Source organism: Saccopteryx leptura, chromosome 6 (assembly GCF_036850995.1).
Source record: "Saccopteryx leptura isolate mSacLep1 chromosome 6, mSacLep1_pri_phased_curated, whole genome shotgun sequence".
NCBI classification, from domain to species: Eukaryota; Metazoa; Chordata; class Mammalia; order Chiroptera; family Emballonuridae; genus Saccopteryx; species Saccopteryx leptura.
Window position 1 is genome coordinate 55,584,973 of NC_089508.1, and position 22,800 is coordinate 55,607,772.

Genomic DNA, 22,800 nt, shown 5'->3' on the forward strand with positions numbered 1-22,800 from the left:
AACCTGGTTCCTCAGGGTAGAGTCCAGCTGTCAAGGGCATAAGCCCACCTCACTTGTATAAGCTCAGCTGGCACAGGAGGGACAGATTTCATTCTGCAAGGTGCACACCTACGGTCACTGCACGTGGGCCTGTGTGCACCAGCAGCCCAGAGACTGGGGTTCTGGGAGAATGTGCCGCCTCTGGACTGACTGATACGGCCCAGAGCTTGAGTGAGGACAGTGGTATTTATTTGGCTCCATGGAAGGGTGTTTGGAAATAATAGTCAAAAGGAAAGAGACCAGACTTTTAATGATACTCTCCATAGAACAGTTCAGGTTGGTGAAGCAGGAAAGGGATGTGATTACAACTTAAATGAAATTGGTCACTTGCACAGTAAATCCTCTCAGCATCACACAGACTAGGTTTTAATGGCAAATGATTATGTCACAGCATAGCCAACCCCTGCGGAGGGCAGTCTGGAGTCCCCCACACTCAGAGCTGAGGGCGTGGCCGGCACCCAGTGAGGCACTGTAGGCCTCGCCCCACAGCACGACTACACCACGTGCCCCACCTCTTCCTGTGCTGTGGGCACGTTTCCCGTGGCCACACTCGGTCACCTGGGACCCATGTCCTGGCTGCAGGAACAGACTTTGCTCTTGAGCTTTTCCAGGGCCCAAGGGAAGAGGCCACTTCAGCAACAGAGGGGACATTAGAGAGTTTAGAGGATGGTGGAGGTTGAAGTGGGGTAAGTGTATCTATGTAGACTTATCAATGAAGGGGAGGTTTGGCCTTAAGAAATAAATATGTCCCCAACCCCAGAAACCAAGCTGCTGAGTTGGTTCCACAGGTGAGATACACATTTAACACTCAGCCAGGGCCAGTCCACTTGACTGGTGTAATTCTGTTACATTTGTCATCCTAGACACTGAGTAGAATACAGTGGATAAGCAAAGGTTTCTCCACCATGGAGAGATTTGTGTTGCCACAAACTGTTTCTGTCACCCACCCACCTGTGTGGGAGGACTTCTGAGAAAGATTTCTTGTCCAAGGAGCCATGTGACTGGCGTGAGGCCCTGCCCCCGCTTAAGCTCTCTGAGCAAGAAGCCACACATGCCAGAGAGCCGGCATGAGCGGGCCCTGAAGAGCACGAAAAGATAAGCTTTTAAACTAGGTGTGATAAGGCTACACAGTTTTTAAAATACAAATAGGCACGTTTACATCACTGGTGTTCAGGTGCACAACTGAAATGGGTCCGATCCAATCACCTTTCCAACGAGGCTTCATGATACTCGAACATTTCTGCTTAAGTAAAATCAAGCAATAAAAACGCTATAAAAATTCAAAGAGATCTGTTCATCTCTTAAGCCAACAGTGTTGCCTGTCTGAGGACCACTTTCCCCCCCAAAATCAGTCCAGTCTGTTGCTAAATTCCATCAGTATAAAAAGACAGCTTTTCTCCACCACCAACACTGCCCAAGGCTTTATTGCTGAAGTCATAAACAGCTGCCCATTCAGAGATTCCCGATCTAAGTGCAAAGGTTAGGCATTACAGCTGTGGACCTTCTAAAGGACAAGGGCCTGGAATCATAGGAGACACTTAGCAAGATCAACGGAGTGATATTAATGTATTGATACATTAAAATTAAGTGAAACTCATTTTTGTAGATCAAAACAGTCAAATATGACAATTCCTTATGGTTCACATACTGTAATTTAGTTTTGTAAACCATTTTAAATACGTGTTCCCCTCTTCTAGACCAAATGTAAGACCTAGACGTGACAGCAAAGCTTTCTTTTCTCTGGCGTGAATATATAGACCAGCACCGTCCCTGAAAACTCTACATACCGAGGGAAGTGACTTAGATCTGCACAGCACTAGCCACACGGTTGCTGAATGCTTGACGTGGCTAGTGTGACTGAAGAACTGAGTTCGTAATTTTAAGACACGGTTAGACATGATTTCAGTTAGCTCCTCGTCATGTTAGTGTTTAATGGTTGGGAGCACCTTTCTATTTAGTAGGTAGGATGCTGCCCAATTCATGAATTACTTACTGAATAAAGCCAATTAGATATTTAAAAGTGTTTAGTGGATGTGGTCTGCTCTAAGACATGTGGGATTTAACATTATGGGATTTTAGTTCCAAATTTCAATTTGAGTTAAATCTAAATAGTGTTTGTACCTATTTTTCTTGAAAAAAATTAAAATGGGCTGCTAAGAAATACAAACTACTTATTCAAAGAGAGTGTTTTCATCTTGCTCTGCTATCCGGATAGGCCAGTGAGTTTCTAAAACTGAGAATTAAAAACAAAAACAAAACCCTGAGATAATACTCTCATTTCCTTCTGTAGAAGAAGCAGGCCCCACAGTGTCACCTGTAGAGTAGAAGATGGGCAAAGTAAACTTGTGGTTAGCTTCCAAACCCCACAGACCAAAGCTAGGGTAAGACTACAGTGGGCTGCAGTTATCCCCACCGCTACAGCTAATGTGGGAATTAGATGCTGATTAAAAAAAAGCAAACAGCACCTGACCTGTGGTGGCGCAGTGGATAAAGCATTGACCTGGAACGCTGAGGTCGCCAGTTTGAAACCTGGGCTTGCCTGGTCAAGGCACATAGGGGAGTTGATACTTCCTGCTCCTCCCGCTTTTTTTCTCTCCCTCTCTAAAAAAAATGAATAAAATTTTAAAAACCAAAAAGCAAACAGCTGTGGTTGCATCTCACCTGGTAACATGATGTAGCTGAGTCACAGAACTTGTTAAACAAGAAATGTATTTGATCTTATTTGAACGTTTCTGTATTCCTATGTTCTCCATGAAAACACACATTAAAAAAAAATCTCAAAACGAAAAAAGCAACAGAGTAATTCTTGAATTTGCATTGCAAATCACTGAACCAACAAATTTATTTAGTGCTGATAAACAGCAGCCTTGAGAAATACCGAAAGCATCAATTACCTGGCCTACTGAAGATGCCCTCTCAGTTATCTTTACAAGCAGAAAGTGATTACTGAGCAGTCACTGAAATCTCGCAGGCCACAAATCACATACACAGAGGATTCTTGATTTAGAGTCAGCCTGACCCCTGGGGCAGCTGTGCAAGGCGGCGGGCAGTTCTATTGTGCTTCCCAACCAGGAGCAGATCTTGCTTTCAGCATGTGAGGGTAACAAAGCATTGATGTAAATGTGCCTCAGAGTGAGAACTGAAACATTAATATAAAAAGGTCAAATAGAACTAAGTTCTTGGAACTACATATAAAAACTGAATTATTACAACTAAAGCAGCAAATCAAAATATCTGCTGAGGTTTTCTGGTAGAACTAAAAAAAAATTAGTTGGTGCCCATGTTCAATAAGTCACTACCATTGACAAAATAAAACTAAACCCAAAATAGGAAATTGAAAAGTGCATAATGAAATTAAATCTTGGATCAAGTATTTATGGAAAATTGGAAATGTTTGTCCGGTATAGTTGACGAGTAATGATTTAGAAGAGGTATTAAAGTTTATCCGATCCTGCTTTGGCCTGGCGCTCCACATAAAAAAGGATGTAGGCCTTTGCCTTCACAACGGTGTCTTCCTCAGCCAGGGTCACAGTGCTGTCATTGAAATGGAACCAGCGAGCCTCGTGAGTTGCATACGCTGTGTAATGTCCGGAACCAACCCTGTAAGGGAAGGTCAACAGATCAAAGAAAATCACAAAAAGATCTGTGCAATCATGTAACTTGTTAGCTAGATAATAAAATTTAATAAATACTATAATTGAATAAATCCTAGAGAACTGTGGTTTAAGATAGTTTATTGAGCATACATTATTTCTCTTCCTCAAAACCCACTGAAATGACAGGAATGTATGGACACAAGAAAACAGGGAAGAGTGCTACTGACTGACCAGAAATGGAAGATGTTCTGGAACACATAAAGGCACATTCACATGGTGCGGAATTAACAGAAACCACATAGCTGAGTGACTCAACCTAACAAGCACAGGTCAAAGCCATGGAAACATGGGAAGCAGAACCAGATTTCCCATCAGAGTCCAGGCGGGGGCAGGGGAAAAGCTGAGCTCAAGAAAGCAATCTGGCTGCAGACAAGTGCCTTCCCCCACTGTGGCCCCAAGGGCTTTTCCCTGTAGGTATGACCCATGCACTGGCTGGAGCCCCAGACTCAGCCCTCCTAGGCAGAACAGCCTGCAGGTATAATAGAGACCTTCACAACCATTAGAAAAACCCTTACCATTTACCAATAATGATAATTCCATTCTGAATAAGCAACCCAAAATCATCAGTCTTGAGGGGAGAAAGCATGAAAGACAAGTGCCAGGAAACACTGAAACTAACCATTGAGGACATGAATGCAAAAAACCAAAGAACTTGAAAAAATCCAGTACCAATGGTTTCAAGAAGATACTGCAAAAATAAAAATAGGCTGTTATGAAAAAGATATGAGAGGCCTTGGCCAGCTAGCTCAGTGGATAGAGTGTCGGCCTCGTATATAAATGTCCCAGGTTCGGTTCCCGGCCAGGGTACATGAGAAGTGACCATCTACTTCTCTCCCCCTCTCTCTCCCTTTCCCTCTCTCTTCCCCACTTGGCAGCCAGTGGCTTGAGTGGTTGGAGCATGGCTCTGGGCGCTGAAGATAGTTTGGTTGGTCTGAGTGCATCCGTGTGCTAAAAATAGCTCAGTTACTAGCACTGGCCCCAGATGGGGGTCACCAGGTGAATCCCGGTTGGGGTGCATGTGGGAGTCTGCCTCACTATCTCCCTGTCACTTGGGAAAAAAAGAGAAAAAAATGTGATCTCCACGATATAAAAATTCACTAAGGTGCTGATCTTCTATTTTGATAAAGATAGAGATGTAATCCAAATTGGTGACATGGCAAAACAGGCCATGGCAGTCTTCAGGAACAAAGAAATGCAAAACATTAAAGAATAGTTAAAATAAATGAAAGGCCCAGGAAAGTTACATTTAACAGGTGTTCCAGAGGTGAGAATGGGGTGGAAAATAAACATTTCCTTTAGCAGAAGACACTGATTGTCCCTATCAACCATCAAGCAGGAATATCTTGTTATTTTTTAAGTCTACAGACAGAGGATCCTGCAACCTTCTAAAGAGAAGACTCAGGCGCAACCTATGGTAGCACAGTGGGTAAAGCGTCAACCTGGAACGCTGAGGTCACTGGTTCAAAACCTGGGCTTGCCTGGTAAAGGCACATATGGGAGCTGATGCTTCCTGCTCCTCCCCCCTTCTCTCTCTCTCTCCTCTCTATAATGAATAAATTAAATATTTAAAGAGAAAAAATAGGTTGCCTATAAAGAAATGTAGTAGACTTGTTCTTAACTCTATGAATGGTGAAGTCAATGGAGCAATATCTACAAAGTTCTGAGGGAAAAGGATTTTCAACATGGGTAGTGGTTTGCCCAAGTAATATGAATCTCAGTTGGAAGGTAAAATAGACATTCTCAGACCAGAAATCAGAAATTACATACCCCTTGTATAAACTTTCCGGGAGAAAGTATGATTATTCAACAAAACAAATGAATCTTTAAAGTCAAGACACAAAGTAGCTGTAACTACTTTTCCATCTTTTCCATTTAAACATCAGTTGGCAAAGGAAATGACTTGAGTCAAGAATGCTCAGGATTTTGTGAACAAAAGACAGTTCTGAATGCTGGGCTCAAATGAACCACACCCCCCTGTTCTCCCTTTATGTGCCTTCTACTCCATGCTTCAAATATACTCGCAGTAATATCCTTTCCACCAACATTGAAGGAAAAGTCTATTTCTCCCACTTTAATGTATCTGAATCCATTTTTTAAGAGAATTTGGGGAGAATTATCAAGAGTGGCGTAAAACTGCAGGTCTCCGCTGTGCCCTTCCTAGCCATGACAGACCGGCGACCTACTCACCCGGAACCATGGTGCACCACCACCGCGGCCAGGTCGTACAGGCAGCTCTCGGGGCCGCTGTTCTCAGGCTACAGAACGAGAGAGGAGGCATCCCCAGGACTGAGTTAGGAGCAGTGGTCAACAGCCTCAATCTCCCACCTCAATGACCTCCATCCACCCCTGTCTGTGCAGTCTTCATTTTACCGAAGAGCAGTCTATTCACCATGCTAACAAAGGGATCACCTTACCTCTAGTAAGTAGCATTTCATGTCTAGGCCTCTCAGTGGAAACTCTACATATGTATCAACTTTGTTTCTTAAATACGCTGTCCAATGAAATCTTTTCAAGTGTAAGCATAGCACCTGGATTGGAAATAAGGACAAAGATTGTAAACAAACACCTCATTTACCTTTCAATCAAAATTAACTACTTGGTTAACTGTCTCAAATATTTTAGGTGGTTTATCAGTTTTTCTTTTGATCCTTGATATTGCTTTCTTCTATACATATATTATTATGATATCATAATTTGTAATAGTCTTTGTTCCCTTTTCTGGTATACAGCTCCTAAAACTCTTAGAATTTCTTAAGTGATAAGGTGTCTTTGTTAAGTTAATGAGGTGATAGGTGATCCTCATCCTAGGATGAGGATCCCACCTCCCTGATCTCTAGGCAGGGGATAGGGATGGCTGTTGAATCAGTTGCCAATGGCCAGTAATTTAATCAGCCATGCCTATGTAAAAACCCCAAAGGATGGCATTTGGAGACCTTCCAAGTTGGGAACCAGCATGCTTCTGTGTGCCACCACCCTGAGTCTCAAACTGCACAGGAGCAGAAGGCCCTTTCTTTGGCATCTTGCTCTACATCCTCATCTGGTTGATTCGTACCCTTTAATATCCTTGGTAATAATTCAGTAATCCAGTGAGTAAACAGGTTTCCTCAGCTCTGTGAGCTGCTCCAGGAAATTAATGGACCCCAAACAGGGGGCATGGAAATCTGATTTATAACCAATCAGAAGTACAGGCATCTAAAATGCAAAGAGGAGGTCAAGATAACTCCCAATGTGTAGGTCAGAAACATAAAGTAACAACCTGGGCTTATGATTGGCTCTGAAGTGGAGGGTGGTCTTGTGGGGCTGAGCTCTTAACCTGTGGAATCTGAAGTTCCCTCCAGATAGTGTCAGAATTGAGGTGAATTTGTAGGACACCAGCTGGTGTAGAACTGCTGTTGGTGGTAGGGTAGGAGCCCCTCTCCACCTCCACACTAGAAATTGTGATCAGGACACCCTTAAGTGTGCATTAGCAAAGGGTTTATTCAGCTTTTACCAAAAACAGCAGAGAACCAATACAGAAGAGATTACATAAGTACAAAAACAATTTGCTTTTCATTAGTCATAAGCACATTTCCCTTGAAATTGCATTATAATTTGAAAGTCTACACTTACCTTGGGTAGTTTTTGAATCCAAAACTTTTTAGTAGACTTTTGTTTCTTTTTGCATTTGTGGCACATATATAACTCTGTCTCATCAAGTTCTTCTAAGTCAGTAAAACTGCGAAGACAATCTAAAACCAAATTGATTTTTGGCAGCATTACAACAGGAAGCCTTTAATAGAGAGTGTAGTGTAGAAAAAAAGCCTGAACTTTGAGGCTGAACAACTCAGGCTCAAACCTGACCTGTATTAGCTATATGCAACTGTGGAAAAGTCAGCCCTTCTCAGTTACTAAAGGAATCTTATAACAACAACAACACCTACTTTGAAGAAATGCTGTAAGGAAGACAAATAATGTAAATCAAGTGCCTGACATCTGGAAATGATCAATTAATGACAGTAGTTTTCTTCCAGTTGGTTTTTTTGTTTGTTTGTTTGTTTGTTTGTTACAGAGACAGAGAGTCAGAGAGAAGGACAGGGACAGACAGGAACGGAGAGAGATGAGAAGCATAATCATTAGTTTTTTGTTGCAACACCTTAGTTGTTCATTGATTGCTTTCTCATATGTGCCTTGACCGTGGGCCTTCAGCAGACTGAGTGACCCCTTGCTCAAGCCAGCGACCTTGGGTCCAAGCTGGTGAACCTTGCTCAAACCAGATGAGCCCGTGCTCAAGCTGGCGACCTCGGGGTCTTGAACCTGGGTCCTCGGTATCCCAGTCCGACACGCTATCCACTGCGCCACCGCCTGGTCAAGCCCAGTTGGTTTTGTTGTTGGATTTGCTGTTATTAATGAAAGAATTAGTCTGAATAATTCTGGTAAAAATGGTTCCTTAATGAAATCAAGGTTCAAACAGCAATTTTCTTTCAAAGTTAACAAAAAGTCAAATTTAGATCAAACAGTTTCACAGTCATAATTTATTAGAAAATAAACATAGATTACAGAAGGCTGTCTTATCCACCTTCTTACTGTATCTCCAACGAATCCTTTGTTCCAGACTCTACCTTCAGTCCCTTACATAAACCCTCTCTCTCTGTATTAGATTTGTGTAATATGGAGCTTAGTAAACTGGCTCCAAGCCAAGTCTGGCCACCTGGTTTTATACATAAAGTTTTGTTGGAACACACCTATTCCTTTATATTATATTATCTGTGGCTGCTTTTATGCTGCAGCAGCAGTTTAGTGGTTGGGACATCAACCTTTATATGCTGTAAAGCCTGAAACGTTTGCCAACTCCTGGTGCAATCAGTAATATATTCAGAAGTCTATAAAGTATGTTTTATTCTATAGAGAATGAATATATTTGTCTTTTTAGAGAAAAATGTGAATGCCTTTGTACCCACCACTCAGGTAAGGACATGGATTCTCTCCAGCACTTGAGGAGCCAGAGGTGGCGTGAATGGTGCCCCTTAGAGCTGTGCGGTGGGAAGCCTGACTGGTCGTGCAGGATCTCTCAGGAGTTTCCTGTGTAGTTTCTGAATCACAAATCCCTCTCTCCCCCTAGAAGTGTTCATCACTTCTTTGCTTATCTTTACAGACCATATATATACATCTTTAAACATATGTTTGAAAAGCTGGGTAGCAAACACAAACCTAGCTATCTAAGGAAAAGCAACCCTGTCTCTGAACTCAGATTTCAGGTCATAGTAAGCTTTGGCTCCATGTCAGAGCAGAAGACAGAGCCCCTTTAGTGGAAGTTAGTGAAGCAACGTCTAGCAGGATACAGGAGTCCCAGGGGAACCCATGCATTCTTTTTTTTTTTTTAACTGAGGTGTAATTGATATATAGCATTAGTTTTAGGAGCACAACATAATGATTTAATAATTATGTATGTTGAATAATGACTACCATAGGAAGTCTAGTTAACATCCATCACCATAGCTACAAAATCTTTTGTGATGAGAACTTTTAAGATCTAATGTAGTAATAACTTTCAAATATGCAATACAGTATTTTTTTTTTAATTCAGTGAGCAGAGGGGAGGCAGAGACAGATTCCTGCATGTGCCCCAACTGGGATCCACCCAGACAGCCCACTAGGGGGCGATGCTCTTCCCATCTGGGCTGTGGCTTCATTGCTCAGCAACCAAGCTCTTCTTAGCGCCTGAGGCTGAGGCTATGGAGCCATCCTCAGCGCCCTGAACCAACTTGCTCCCATAGAGCCATGGCTGCAGGAGGGGGAGAGAGAAAGAGGGAGAGAGAAGAGGGGGAGGGCTGGAGAAGCAGATGGGTGCTTCTCCTGTGTGCCCTGGGAATCAAACCTGGGATGTCCACACGCCGGGTCAACTATCTACCACTGAGCCAACCGGCCAGGGCCCAAATATGCAACACAGTGTTAACATTTATTGTGGCCTAACATCTGATCTAACCTAGAAAATGTTCCATGTGCTCTTGAGAAGAATGTGTATTGTTGCTTTTGGCTGGAATGTTTGTTGTGTATATATCTATAAAGTCCATCTGGTAATGAGTCATTTAAAGTTGATGTTTATTTATAGATTTTTCCATCTGGATAATTTATCCACTAATGTAAATGGGGTATTAAGGTCCCTTACTACTACTGTATTGCTCCCTTTAGGTTTGTTAATATTTGCTCTCTATATTTAGATGCTCTTATGCTGGGTGTACATTTACAAATGTTATATCCTCTTATTAGACTGACTTTACATTTATATAATGCCCTTCTTTGTCTCTTATTACAGTATTTGTTTTAAAGTCTATTTTATCTAATATAAATACAGCTACCCCAGCTTTCTATTGGTTTCCATTTGCCTGGAATATCTTTTCCATACCTTCACTTTTATTTTCTGTGTGCCTTTACATCTGAAGCAAGTCTCTTATAGGTAGCATATAGATGAGTCTTGTTTTTGTTGTTGTTTTTTAATCCATTCTGCCATTCTCTTTTGATTGAGTAATTATTGATAGGTATATACTTAATACCGTTTTGTTAATTGTTTTCTGGCTGTTTTATACAATAATTCCCCTCTGTCCCTTTCTTCTCTTACTGTCTTCCTCTGTGGTTTGACAACTTTCTTTAGTGGTATTCTTCAATCCTCATTATTTTTCTGTCTACTATAGGTCTTTGCTTTCTAGTTACCATAAGACTTACCTAAAACAACTTATATTTATAAGTCTATTTTAAGATGATAAATTTGGATGCATTCTGAAGCTCTCATTTTTACTCTCCCCCACCCACATTTTATGTTTTTTACATCTTTTTATCTTATGTATCCCTTAACTAATTATTATTGTTATAGCTATCTTTATTACTTTTGTCTTTTAATCTCATATGAACTTATTACCTTTACTATTATTTACCTTTTCTTATGAGATTATACTTTCCTGTTTTCTTGTTACTATATATTAACTTAAGGAAGTCCCTTTAACATTTCTTGTAAGGCTGGTTTAGTGATGGAGAACTTCTTTAGCCTTTGCTTGTCTGGAAGACTAACTTTGGGACTTCCGGTCAAGATGACAGTGTAGATAAATGCAGTACTCACATCCTCCCACAACTACAACCGAACTATGGAACAATCAGCATTCAGAATCACCTAAAATCTAGCTGAATGGTAGTTCCTAAAACTAGGGAATTAAAAAAGAAGCCACATCAAGACTGGCAGAAGGGGTGGGGACCTTGAAGGGGCTGGTTCCTCCCACACCCACATGTATGGCGGTTTAAAATCAGGAGGGCTATTACAGCTGCAGACTTTTACCCTGAGGAGTGAGGGGTCCCATCCCCAAAGCCCAGGGTTCCAGTGCCAGGAAGAGAAGTCCCCAAAACTTCTGGCTGTAAAAACCAACAGGATGGTGGCTGAGTGAGACAAAGGGCTTCAGGAGCCCCAGGCAGCTTCTCTTCGAGGACCCGCACACAGACTTACTTGACTCACTCCCTCTGAGCTCCAGCACTGGGGCAGCAGCTTGAAAGGAACCAGGGACATATGGGGAGGAACTGGATTGTCTAGCATCAAGGCAAGAGCTGAGTGCAGCTTTCTGCCAGACAAAAGTGATGACAGAGGTCATTGTTCCTTTTCTGAGACACCCCACACAGACACAGAGCCGGCAGGTGCCACATCTGAATTTCCATCAACCTGGCTCACACTGTTCACCCCACCCTGGTGATTACGAGACCTGGCCCAACCAACTTTAGGGCTGACCCAAGCCATTTCCAGTGGCTTTTCCATACAAATGACCTGTCTTGGCTCATGCTTTGGACTCTCCTAAAATCTCTCAAACAAGCATATCTGGCCTCTGTATACCCCATATTTCTTGCTAAGTGGCCCTAGGCCTGTCACTAGTGGCAGCCAGCCTTGGTTCACAGCTTGGCCTCTCCCGGGCACCTCAAAGCCCAGCACAAGTAACAGTCATCTGAACATCGCTCTGTAGCTTGTGCCAGGTGACCCAGGCAGGACATAGGCAGTGGCTGACCTTGTACCTCTCAGGAGGCCCCAGAGCCAGTGAACCTGGTGGACAGCTTCGGATCACACCAGAATACAACCCTAACACCTCCACGAGTAACACACTCAAGGGTCAGACTCGGTGAGCACCAGAGCCCCAATGAAGTAAGTCTTGCTCCATAGGGTTGACTACTACATGGCAGTTCCTCCACTGTAGGCTCAGCTGGACCTCACAGCCAATCAGCCTGGGGTCAATCCCTCTCAATGCCACCAACAACAGTCAAGGCTCAACTACAACAGGAGAGCAAACACAGTACACAAAGGGAAGCACCTGTACTGCCTGGTTCAGGTGACAGCAGGTGGTGCCACTGGGCCCTTCAGGATACTTACTACACAAGGCCACTCTACCAAGTCTGGGAGATGCAGTAACTCTACCTAAAACACAGAAACAAACACCAGGAAGCAGCCAAAAAGCAGAGATAAAAGAAACAGGTCCCAAATAAAAGAACAAGAAAACTCTCCAGAAAAAGAACTAAAAGAAAATGGAGGTAAGCAAACTACTAGATAGGAGTTCAAAGCCACGGTTGCTCAAGGAACTTAGAACAGCAACAAACATATAATAAGCATAAAAAAGGTCACAGAAACTATTAAAAAGAACCAGTCAGAAATGAAGAATAATTTATAGCAAATCAACAGCAGAGTATATCAAGCCAAGAATCAAGTCAGCGTTTGAATGTAAGAAAGCAAAAAAATAAAATAAAAAACCAAATCAGAACAGCAAAAAAAAAAAAAGAATCTGAAAAATAAAAATGAAGACAGTGTAAGAAGCCTCTGGGACAATTTCAGGTGTACCAGCATTCACATCATGGTAGCTGGGAGTGCTGGAAAAAAAAGAGAGCAAGAAACTGAAAACTCATGTGAAAAAATAATGATACAGAACTTCCCTAACCTGGTAAAGGAAATAGCCATACAAGTCCAGGCAGCACAGAGAATCCTAAACAAGACGAACCCAAAGAGTTCCACACCAAGACCATAATTAAAATGCAAAAGGTTTAACACAAAGAATCTTAAAAGCAGCAAGTTACTTACAAGGGAGCTCCCATAAGACTATCAGCTGATTACTCAACAGAAACTCTGCAGGCCAGAAGGGAGTGGCAAGAAATATAAAGTGATGAAAAGCAAGGACCTACAGCCTGACCAGGCAGTGGTGCAGTGGATAGAGTGTCAAACTGGGATGTGGAGGATCCAGGTTCGAGACCCCGAGGTCGCCAGCTTGAGTGCGGTTCATCTGGTTTGAGCAAGGCTCACCAGCTTGAGCCCAAGGTCACTGGCTCGAGCAAGGGGTCACTTGGTCTGCTGTAGGCCCACAGTCAAGGCACATATGAGAAAGCAATCAATGAACAACTAAGGAGCCGCAACGAAGAATTGATGTTTCTCTTCTCTCTCCCTTCCTCTCTGTCCCTGTCTGTCCCTCTCTCTGACTCTGTCTCTGCCACACACACAAAAAAAAGAACCTACAACCAAGATTACTCTACCCAGCAAAACTATCATTTAGAATCAAAGGACAGATAAAGAGCCTTCCAGGCAAGAAAAAGCTACAGGAGTACATCACCACCAAACTGTTTTTACATGAAAAGTTCAAGGGTCTTCTTTAAGAAGAAAAAATGAAGATAAAAAATATGAACAATAAAATGGCAGTAAATACATATCAACAGCTGAATCTTAAAAAAAAAAAAAAAAAAAGTAGAACAGAAACAGCTTACAGATATAGAGAACTTTTTAATGGTTCCCAGATGGGAGGGTGTTGGTGGGAGAGGAGTTATAAAGGTGAAGGGGTTAAGAAGTAAAAAATTGGTTGTTATAAAATAGTCAGGAATAAATATAAAGTACAGCACAGAGAAAAGTCAGCAATATCCTAGTAACTATACATGGTATTAGAGGGTACAAGACTTTCAGGATGATCACTTATCTAACCACTGAGTTGTACTCATGAAACTAAAAAGGTAAAACAGAATATAAATATACCATAATTTTTAAATGAAAAAAAAATTATGCTAAGTAAAATAAGCCCATCAGAGAAAGACAAGTACCATATGATTTCACTCATATGTGGACTCTATTGAACAAAACGAACTAACAAGCAAAACAGAGACAGACTCATACATAGAGAGCAGGCTGACAGCTGTCTGGGGTCAGGGGCTGGGTAAAGGGGGATGCAGGGATTGAGCTAAAAAGGAAAAGAACCCTCACGAACATGGACAACAGTGTGGGGACTGCTAGGGAGGTGGGGGGTATAGGGGGACAAATGGTGATGGATGAAGACTTGCCTTGGGGTGGGGGGTGAACACACAATACAGTGTACAGAAATGTTCTGTAGAAACGGGCACCTGAAACCTGTATCATTATTTTCACCAGTGTTACTCCAATGAAATAAAAAAATTTTTTTTTAAAACTGTCCTTCAGCCTGACCAGGCAGTGGCGCAGTGGATAGAGCATTGGACTGGGATGCCAAGGACCCAGGTTTGAGACCCCGAGGTCGCCATCTTGAGCTCAGGCTCATCTGGTTTGAGCAAAAGCTCACCAGCTTGAGCCCAAGGTCGCTGGCTCGAGCAAGGGGTTACTCGGGCTGCTGAAGGCCCGCAGTCAAGGCACATATGAGAAAGCAATCAATGAACTAAGGTGTCGCAATGTGCAACGAAAAACTGCATCAATAATGATTGATGCTTCTCATCTCTCCTTTCCTGTCTGTCTGCCCCTGTCTATACCTCTCTCTGACTGTGTCTCTGTAAAAAAAAACACCAAAACCTCCCCCCCACAAAACTGTCCTTTAACTCTATATTATACATAACTTTGTCAGGTAGTGTATTCTTAATTCAAAGTTTTTCCTTCCAGGACTTTCTGATAGTCCTATGAAGGCTCTCCTGTACACAGATTGTTTTACTCTTGCCTTTATTTTTTTTTAGAGTAAGTTTATTAAAGCTGGGGAAAGTGAATATATAATAGAAAAAGCAATAGGCAGGGCTCCCATGGCTCTCTAGAAACCTTATGGGAGAAAAATGCACCTACACTGGGAAGTCAGAGAAGAGGGCTTGGAGACAGGCTCAGGGGGTTAGCCTGGGATGAGCTGCCCCTGCTCTTTGCCCCCCCCCCCCCCCCCGTTGCAAGTCTCGTGGGTACACTTAGAGCTTAGGAGAAACACACCTGGTAGAGGGGAGAGGAGGGGAAAGGGAAGGGAATGGAGAGGCAGGGGCATGCTCCTGGGAGGGAGAGCACCTCTTGCTTTTAAGAATCTCTCCTTAAAAAAAAAAAAAAAAAAGAATCTCTCCTTGTCTTTATCTTTTGACATTTTAATTACAATGTGTTTCAATTTGGGTGTCCTTGACTTTCTCTTATTTGGAACTCTGGGATTCCTGGACCTAGCTGTCTGTTTCCTTTTTCAGGTTAAGGAAATGTTCAGCTATTGTTTCTTCAAGTAAGTTTTCTGCCCCTTTCTCTCTTCTCCTTCTGAGACTACTGTAATGTGACTGTTAGTCTGCATAATGTTTTATAGATTCTTAAGCTATCTTCACTTGTTTTTCATCAGAGAATGGGCCTGCCATTTTCATCAGGCCTTCCTTCTTATTTCTGCAGCTCTGGGTGGATGGATCCAGTGCCCGTCCAAGTTTACTGATCCTTTCTTCTGATCTGTCTAGTCTGCTGCTGAACCCCCCCCCCCCGCCCCCAACATATTTTTCAGTTGTTATTAAACCCTTCAGCTCTATGCTTCTGTTGGATATTTTCTTATACTTCCTATCTTTGTTGAAGTTCTCACTGTGTTCATCCATTCTTCCACGATTGGTGAACGTTTTTCTGACCATTATTTTGAACTCTTTACTTTCATTTCGTTAAGGTTTTTTCCTGAGGTGTTTTTTTCATTTGGGACATAGTCCTCTGTTTCTTCATTCTGCTTGACTCTGTGTTGATTTCTAAGCATTAGATGAAACAGGTACCTCTCCCAGTCCTAAAGGACTGGCTTTGTGTAGGAGATGAACCTTAACTTTCAACCCTGCCCTAGCTCTTCAGTGTCTCTCAAAACAACTGTGATTATCCAAGCAACCCATTTTACTTTTAATAACTCCCAGTAGTTTAGGGTGTGCCAAGGCTTGTCAGCGCCCCAAAAGGGAGGATCTCCATTAATCACTAGATTCACGCTGATTAGAAACCAGACCCCCCCGACAGCAGGTTTTAAAGTATACAAATATATACAGTCCTGTGGGACCGTAAGCATAAGCCAGGGGTAGGGAACCTATGGCTCGTGAGCCATATGTGGCTCTCTTGATGGCTGCATCTGGCTCACAGACACATCTTTAATAAAAAAATAATAATAACATTAAAAATATAAAACATTCCCATGTATTACAATCCATTCATTTCCTACCGCTCATGTTCATGGTTGCGGGTGGCTGGAGCCAATCACAGCCGTCCTCCGGGACAACACCAAATTTTTATTGGATAATGCATAATATACACGGGTAGTTGTGAGGTCAGGAAGTAAATTTCCTTCCTTTTAATCAAGTAGTCAGCTAGCTAATTGCAGAAACCCTTTTGACGAAGAAGATGGCTAAAAGAAAAAAAGATGAGGAGTATCGTACTTTTCAGCAGGATTGGACAGAGGAATTCGCCTTTGTGGAGAGAGCAGGTTCTGCAGTGTGTCTAATATGCAATGATAAAATTGCATCGATGAAACGGTCAAATACAAAGCGGCACTTCGACACACGCCATACTACATTTGCATTGAAATTACCAGCGGGGGACAGCAGGAAGAAAGCATGTCAAGAGCTACTGTGCAGAGTGCAAGCTAGTCAGCAGCAACTCCGTGTTTGGACCCAACAAGGTGACTGGAATTCGGCTAGCTTTGCTGGTGCTTTAGCAATTGTGAGAAACAGAAAGCCATTCACAGATGGGGAGTATGCCAAAACATTCATGCTTGATGTTGCCAATGAACTTTTTGGATAAAAACAAGATAATCCACCGAATAAAAGACACGCCTCTGTCGGCAAGAACTGTTCACGATCGTACCATCAAGATGGCAAATCAAATTGAGGCAACACAAGTGAAGGACATAAATGCAGCATTCTTTTCTCTCACTTTGGATGAGTCAACAGACATAAACTATTTATCCCAGTTCAGCGTGATTACAAGGTATGCTGTCAGCGACACACTACGTGAGGAAAGTCTTGCTGTTTTGCCTATGAAAGAGACAACAAGAGGGGAGGATTTATTCAAGTCTTTCACTGAGTTTGCTAAAGAAAAAAATCTACCGATGGATAAACTTATTTTGGTGTTTACTGATGGTGCTCCATGCATGGTGGGGAAAAACAGAGGATTCGTAGTGCTTCTTCGTGAACATGAAAAGAGACCCATCCTAAGTTTTCACTGCATCCTACATCAGGAGGTGCTTTGTGCTCAAACGTGTGGCGAGTAGCTTGATGAGGTGATGTCGCTGGTCATTCAGGTGGTCAACTTTATTGTTGCCCAAGCTTTAAATGATCTCCAGTTTAAAACACTGCTGGATGAAGTTGGGAATAATTATCCTGGTCTGCTTCTGCACAGCAATGTGCGTTGCTTGTCAAAAGGGAAGGTGCTCAGCCATTTCGTGGCTTGTCTGAGCGAAATCTGGACTTTTCTTGAAATGAAAAACGTTGAGCATCCTGAGTTAGCTGACAATGAGTGGCTCCTGAAGTTCTACTGTTTCGTGGACATGACTGAACATCTGAACCAGCTCAATGTGAAAATGCAAGGTGTTGGAAATACAGTCTTATCCAACTTCAACAAGCAGTGTTGCATTTGAAAACAAGCTGGGGCCTTGGCCGGTTGGCTCAGTGGTAGAGCGTCGGCCTTGCGTGCGGAAGTCCCGGGTTCGATTCCCGGCCAGGGCACACAGGAGAAGCGCCCATCTGCTTCTCCACCCCTCCCCCTCTCCTTCCTCACTGTCTCTCTCTTCCCCTCCTGCAGCTGAAGCTCCATTGGAGCAAAGATGGCCCAGGTGCTGGGAATGGCTCCTTGGCCTCTGCCCCAGGCGCTAGAGTGGCTCTGGTTGCAACAGAGCGATGCCCTGGATGGGCAGAGCATCGCCCCCTGGTGGGCGTGCCGGGTGGATCTCGGTCAGGCGCATAAGGGAGTCTGACTGCCTCCGTTTCCAGCTTCAGAAAAATAAAAAATAAAAAAAAAGAAAGAAAGAAAATAAGCTGGAACTCTTCATCGCTGACATTGAAACAGGTCGTTTACTACACTTTGAAAAACTGGGAGAGTTTAAAGATGCATGCACAGCAAGTGACCCTGCTCAACATCTTGATCTCCAGCAGCTAGCGGGCTTCACATCTAATCTCCTGCAGTCATTCAAAGCGCACTTTGGAGAATTTCGTGAGAGCACTAGTCTCTTTAAGTTCATCACCCATCCACATGAATGTGCAGTAGACAGTGCCGACCTGAGTTACATCCCCGGTGTCTCCGTCAGAGATTTTGAGCTACAAGCTGCTTACCTAAAGGCCTCAGACATGTGGGGGAATATGTTCAAGTCACTGAACGAAGATTTGGAAAGACTTGCACTACAGCTAGCAGAGTTGGCGAGCAAACACAAGTGGGGAGAAATGAAAAAACTTCAACCCGTGGACCAGCTGATTGTCAAAACTTGGAACAAGCTTTCTGTCACATACCACACACTGCAGCATGTGAGGATTGCTGTAATGACAATGTTTGGCTCTACCTATGCATGTGAGCAGTCTTTCTCACATCTAAAGAATGTTAAGACCAACCTACGATCACATTTAATGGATGGAAGTCTCAACGCCTGCATGAAGCTTAACCTCACCATGTATCAACCAGACTTCAAAGCCATCAGCAAAACCATGCAGCACCAGAAGTCACATTAATGGTAAGAAGTACTTTATTCATCACTGGTTAGCAACAGCATAACAACGTTATTAAAAAGAATTCAGAGACTTATTATACTTTAAAAGTGTTGGTCTTACAAAAAAATGCACACATTTACTTGTATTTAGTGTTAAACATATTGTATGGCTCTCACGGAATTACACTTTAAAATATGTGGCATTCATGGCTCTCTCAGCCAAAAAGGTTCCTGACCCCTGACATAAGCCCTGCTGGCCACCAGAGCATGGTGATCTTGAGGTGTCCCCTGAAACTGAACAGATTGAGGTTCCATGAGCATACAAGCTCCTTTCTGGAAGACACTGGTGAGCTGTAGCAGAGGAGAGGAGAGTGCAAGATGGTGTACCCTGGGCTCCAATCCCTGAGAGCACCTATGCAGGCCCCTAGACGTGTGCCAAACTTAAAGCCTGCCCCTTGAGCCAAAGCTCCAGGATTAGCAAACAAGCCTCTCTCACAGCGTCTTGGTGCTTTTCCATCTTCCGCATCTGTGCTGGGCCCTAGGCTGAGTGAATCTGTGCACAAGCCTTTAAGTCATTTCTCTGTTCCTGCAGTCTCATCTCTCAAGTGCAAATCTTAAAAGCTGCATTGCCCAAGATGAGGTTCAAGCCCCTCACTCCTCAGGGAGAAGCTCTGGGTTTCAAGTCCCTGTCAACTGCAGGTCACCATGCCAGGGGGTGGAGGGGACTGTCTCAGCCACTCCTACCTGCTTCAATATACTTTCCTTCTCACTTGCCCAATGTGTACGAGTTGCTTAGCTAATATTTAGATTTTTTTTCCCAGAAGAAAATCGTTCCATACGTAGCTTCTAGATTCAGTGTGTCCATGCGAGTAGGTGAGTTGAGGGTGTTCCTACATCCCTATCTTGAACAGGAACCCTCTCTGCAATGTATTGTTGAATATTCCTTTGCTCCCTGACCATAATACCTAGGATGTACTACTTCCCACTTGTCTCCTTTCAACTCAGTGCAATTCTCACTCTCTTTTTTCTTGGAGGCTTTCCCACCCTCCAGTGAGCAGTGACCCTTTCTCTCCAGCTATGCCTAACAGAGCTGATAAATGCAATGCTGCCAACCTGCTGCTTTACATCCAGGATGGTTCCTAGAGAAGGGTATACACTGTTTCAACTTGATGTTTCCTGAAGCACGTCTCAAACTTACAGTGATGCTTTCCCAGGGGCCTCCCACGTCCCACATGTCTAGCTATAAAGAGCACTGACCACACCACAGACTGGCTGGTATTCTGGATTCCTTTAGTGGTGCTTGTAAATTCTGACACTGAAATCATGGACTGCCATCATCAAGAATTTATTGCACCATGTACAAAGTTGTGGCTTGGGCCAGGGTTGCAGGCTGGGCTGGGGATTAGTTATAGGAGAGAAAAATAGAATTTGCCATATTTAAAAGTCAGCAGGTAAACACTGAGCAAACTAGGAAAAGAAGGTAACTTCTTTAACATGATAAAGGACATAAAAGGCATCCAAATTGAAAAGAAGAAAGTAAAATTATCTCTTCATAGAAGACATGAGCTTATCTGTAGAAAATCCTAAAGATTAAAAAAAAGAAAACCTTGCACAATTAATGAATCTGGCACACTTGCAGGGCATAAAATCAACACATAGTAATCACTGTTTTTATAAACTAACAATGAACAATCCAGAAAAGAAATTAAGACAATTCCATTTACAAAAACATCAAAAAGAATAAAATTCTCAGTAATACATTTAATGAAGGAGACCAAAGACTTATACACTAAAAATTGCTGAAAGAAATTTATAAAGTCATAAATAAATGGAAAGACATCCCATATCACAGACTGGGAGATTTATGGTTAACATGGTATACTACCCATAGTGATCCACACAGATTCAATGCAATCTCTATCAAAATCCAATGGCATTTTTCTTTGTAGACTTATAAAAGCCCATTCTAAAATTCATATAGGAATCTCAAAGAATCTTGACTACCCAAAACAATCCTGAAAAAAAAGGACAAAGTTGCAGGATTCACTAATCCTTTTCTAATTTCAAAACTTATACAAAGTTACAGTAATCAAAACAGTCTGGTGCTGGCATGAAGTCAGCACACAGATCAGTGAAATAGCCCATAAACAAACACTTAAATATATGGTCAACTGATCTTTCGTAAGAACAATATGACCATTCAATAGGCAAACAACAGTATTTTCAACAAATGGTGCTGGGAAAACGGTACATGCAAAAAAGTGAGATTGGGCCCTTACCTAATACCATATATAGTATAAAAACTAACTCAAAATGGATCAAAGACCTAACATAAGACATAAAATTCTTAGAAGGAATCATACAGAAAAAGCTTCACAACATTCGATTTGGCAATGACTAACAGGATATCAAAAGCACAGGCAACAAAAGAAAAAGATAAATTCAAACTGGAATATGTTAAAATTTTTAAACTTTTGTGTATCAAAGGACATAAGAAAGGGAAATGCCAAACCACAGAATGTAAGAAAAATATTTACAATCATCTCTCTGATAAAGAATAGCCTCAACATAGAACTCCTACAACTCAACAGCAACAAATATAAAGCACCTGCTAGCAGCAGCAGTGATTTCTGCTTCCTGTACCTTGACATGCAAAAGCTCTCCTAATATTCCACATTTAAACTAGAGAGGAAAATTGAGATTTCTAATGAAGCTGCTATGTTTATGAGTATTAATGAACAAGAATATTTGGATAGTTTAACTTAAAAAAATACAACACCTGATTAAAAAATGGAAATCATTAGGAAATGCAAATCAAAACTACAATGAGATACCACATTATTATGGCTATTATTTTTAAAAAACAAAAAATGCAAAATAACATGTTATCTAGAACATGGAGAAATTAGAACCCTCAAACATTGCTGGTGAGACTGTAAAATGGTACAGCCACTGTGGAAAACAGTTTGGTGCTAAATTCCTCAAAAAGTTAAACATAGAATTAACATGTGACTTAGCAAGTCTCCTAAGTATATGCCCCAAAGAACTGAAGCAGGGCCTCAAACAGGTATTTGTACATGTATGATCACAACAGCATTACTCACAATAGCTAAATGGGGGAAGCGCCGGGTCCTGCATCACCCTGCTCCTTGTCACAGATGAAGCCCCCTCTCTCCGCAACAGCAACCTTCCAGTCCTCAGCTTCCTCCAACACAAAGCAGGTTCTCTTCACCTTCTCCCAGCACTTCCTGCTTTCTGACATTTTCTTCCTTTGCATTTTTCTTCCTACCATTCTGAGAGGCCAACACTTACAGGGTGACCACAAAGTGGTCCCGCAGCCGGTTTACACACAAGATAGTGCAGTTTCCTCCCTTTCATGTGAGGCCATGTGATAAACCAAAGTGGAATAAAAGGCCTATTAGACAGTTCGTGAACAAGCAATACAAGGTGAACCTGGTTTTGAACACTCAATTTAAAAAATGGTGGTCCAGCTGCTTCTAGGAGCCCCCTTTCTGTTTTCACACCTCGCCCTGTGGCTGCAACAGGCCCAGAAGTGCACACCACTCTCCCACCCCACCCCCACAGTGAAGCGGCCTCGCTGTCCCAGCTGCGGCACAGCAGATGTGCCCACAGCACCTCCACGGAGTTCTCATCAAGAAGCCACATGGACGCCCCAGCTGAATTAGCTGAGAACCACCACAGTCATCTCCTTTGGGGTTTGTAAAAAGCTTCTTAAGCTGTCCTGAAAACCTACTGCCCATTTGTGATGCTTTCTATGGGTTTAAAAAAATTTTTCCCCTAATATGTTCCAACTACTACCCTTTTATAAAATACTTTATATCCTTAGCCATGGCATTTCTGGACAGCAGGCTTAATAAGAAAGGGGTGTTTATTTTCCTCTTTGCACTCCTTTGAATTTTTCCCAAATTCTACAATGAACATACAAAGAATTTTCCTTCTTTGTGATAAGGAAAACCATCACTGAAACACGTCTGCACACATACTTCTTAAAGAGGAAGATTGCCTAGATACAGCATAACCTTGACATTCACAGGTTTGACAACTGCCATTTAAACACCTGAAAGGTCAGAACCTGAGGTGTACTACAGTTTAGTATTTTTGCAGCAGCATGAATATGAGTTTCACCTCTAAGCTCATACATGGGAGTGAAGGAATCTCATGGCCAGTGAATAATCTCTAGGAGGTACCCGGCATTCACATCTCAGCAAAGC

At 42.4% G+C, this 22,800-nt stretch overlaps 1 protein-coding gene and 1 non-coding gene across 2 annotated transcripts in view; one reads left to right on the top strand and one right to left on the bottom strand.

Moving 5' to 3' along the window:
* Positions 1–270: 270 nt before the first annotated feature.
* The window catches only part of USP3 (ubiquitin specific peptidase 3), a 111,137-nt gene continuing 88,607 nt past the window's right edge, over positions 271–22,800 (bottom strand). Inside the window, exons 12-15 of the mRNA XM_066344295.1 lie at positions 7,305–7,423; positions 6,110–6,223; positions 5,883–5,950; positions 271–3,639 (exon numbers count right to left, since the gene is read on the bottom strand). Of these exons, the coding sequence (XP_066200392.1) occupies positions 3,474–3,639; positions 5,883–5,950; positions 6,110–6,223; positions 7,305–7,423 (467 nt within the window). The 3' untranslated portion in view covers positions 271–3,473. The remainder of the gene's footprint in view (positions 3,640–5,882; positions 5,951–6,109; positions 6,224–7,304; positions 7,424–22,800) is intronic.
* Positions 17,522–17,597, top strand: TRNAA-UGC (transfer RNA alanine (anticodon UGC)). The gene has a single exon. It is a non-coding gene; the product is annotated as a tRNA-Ala (tRNA).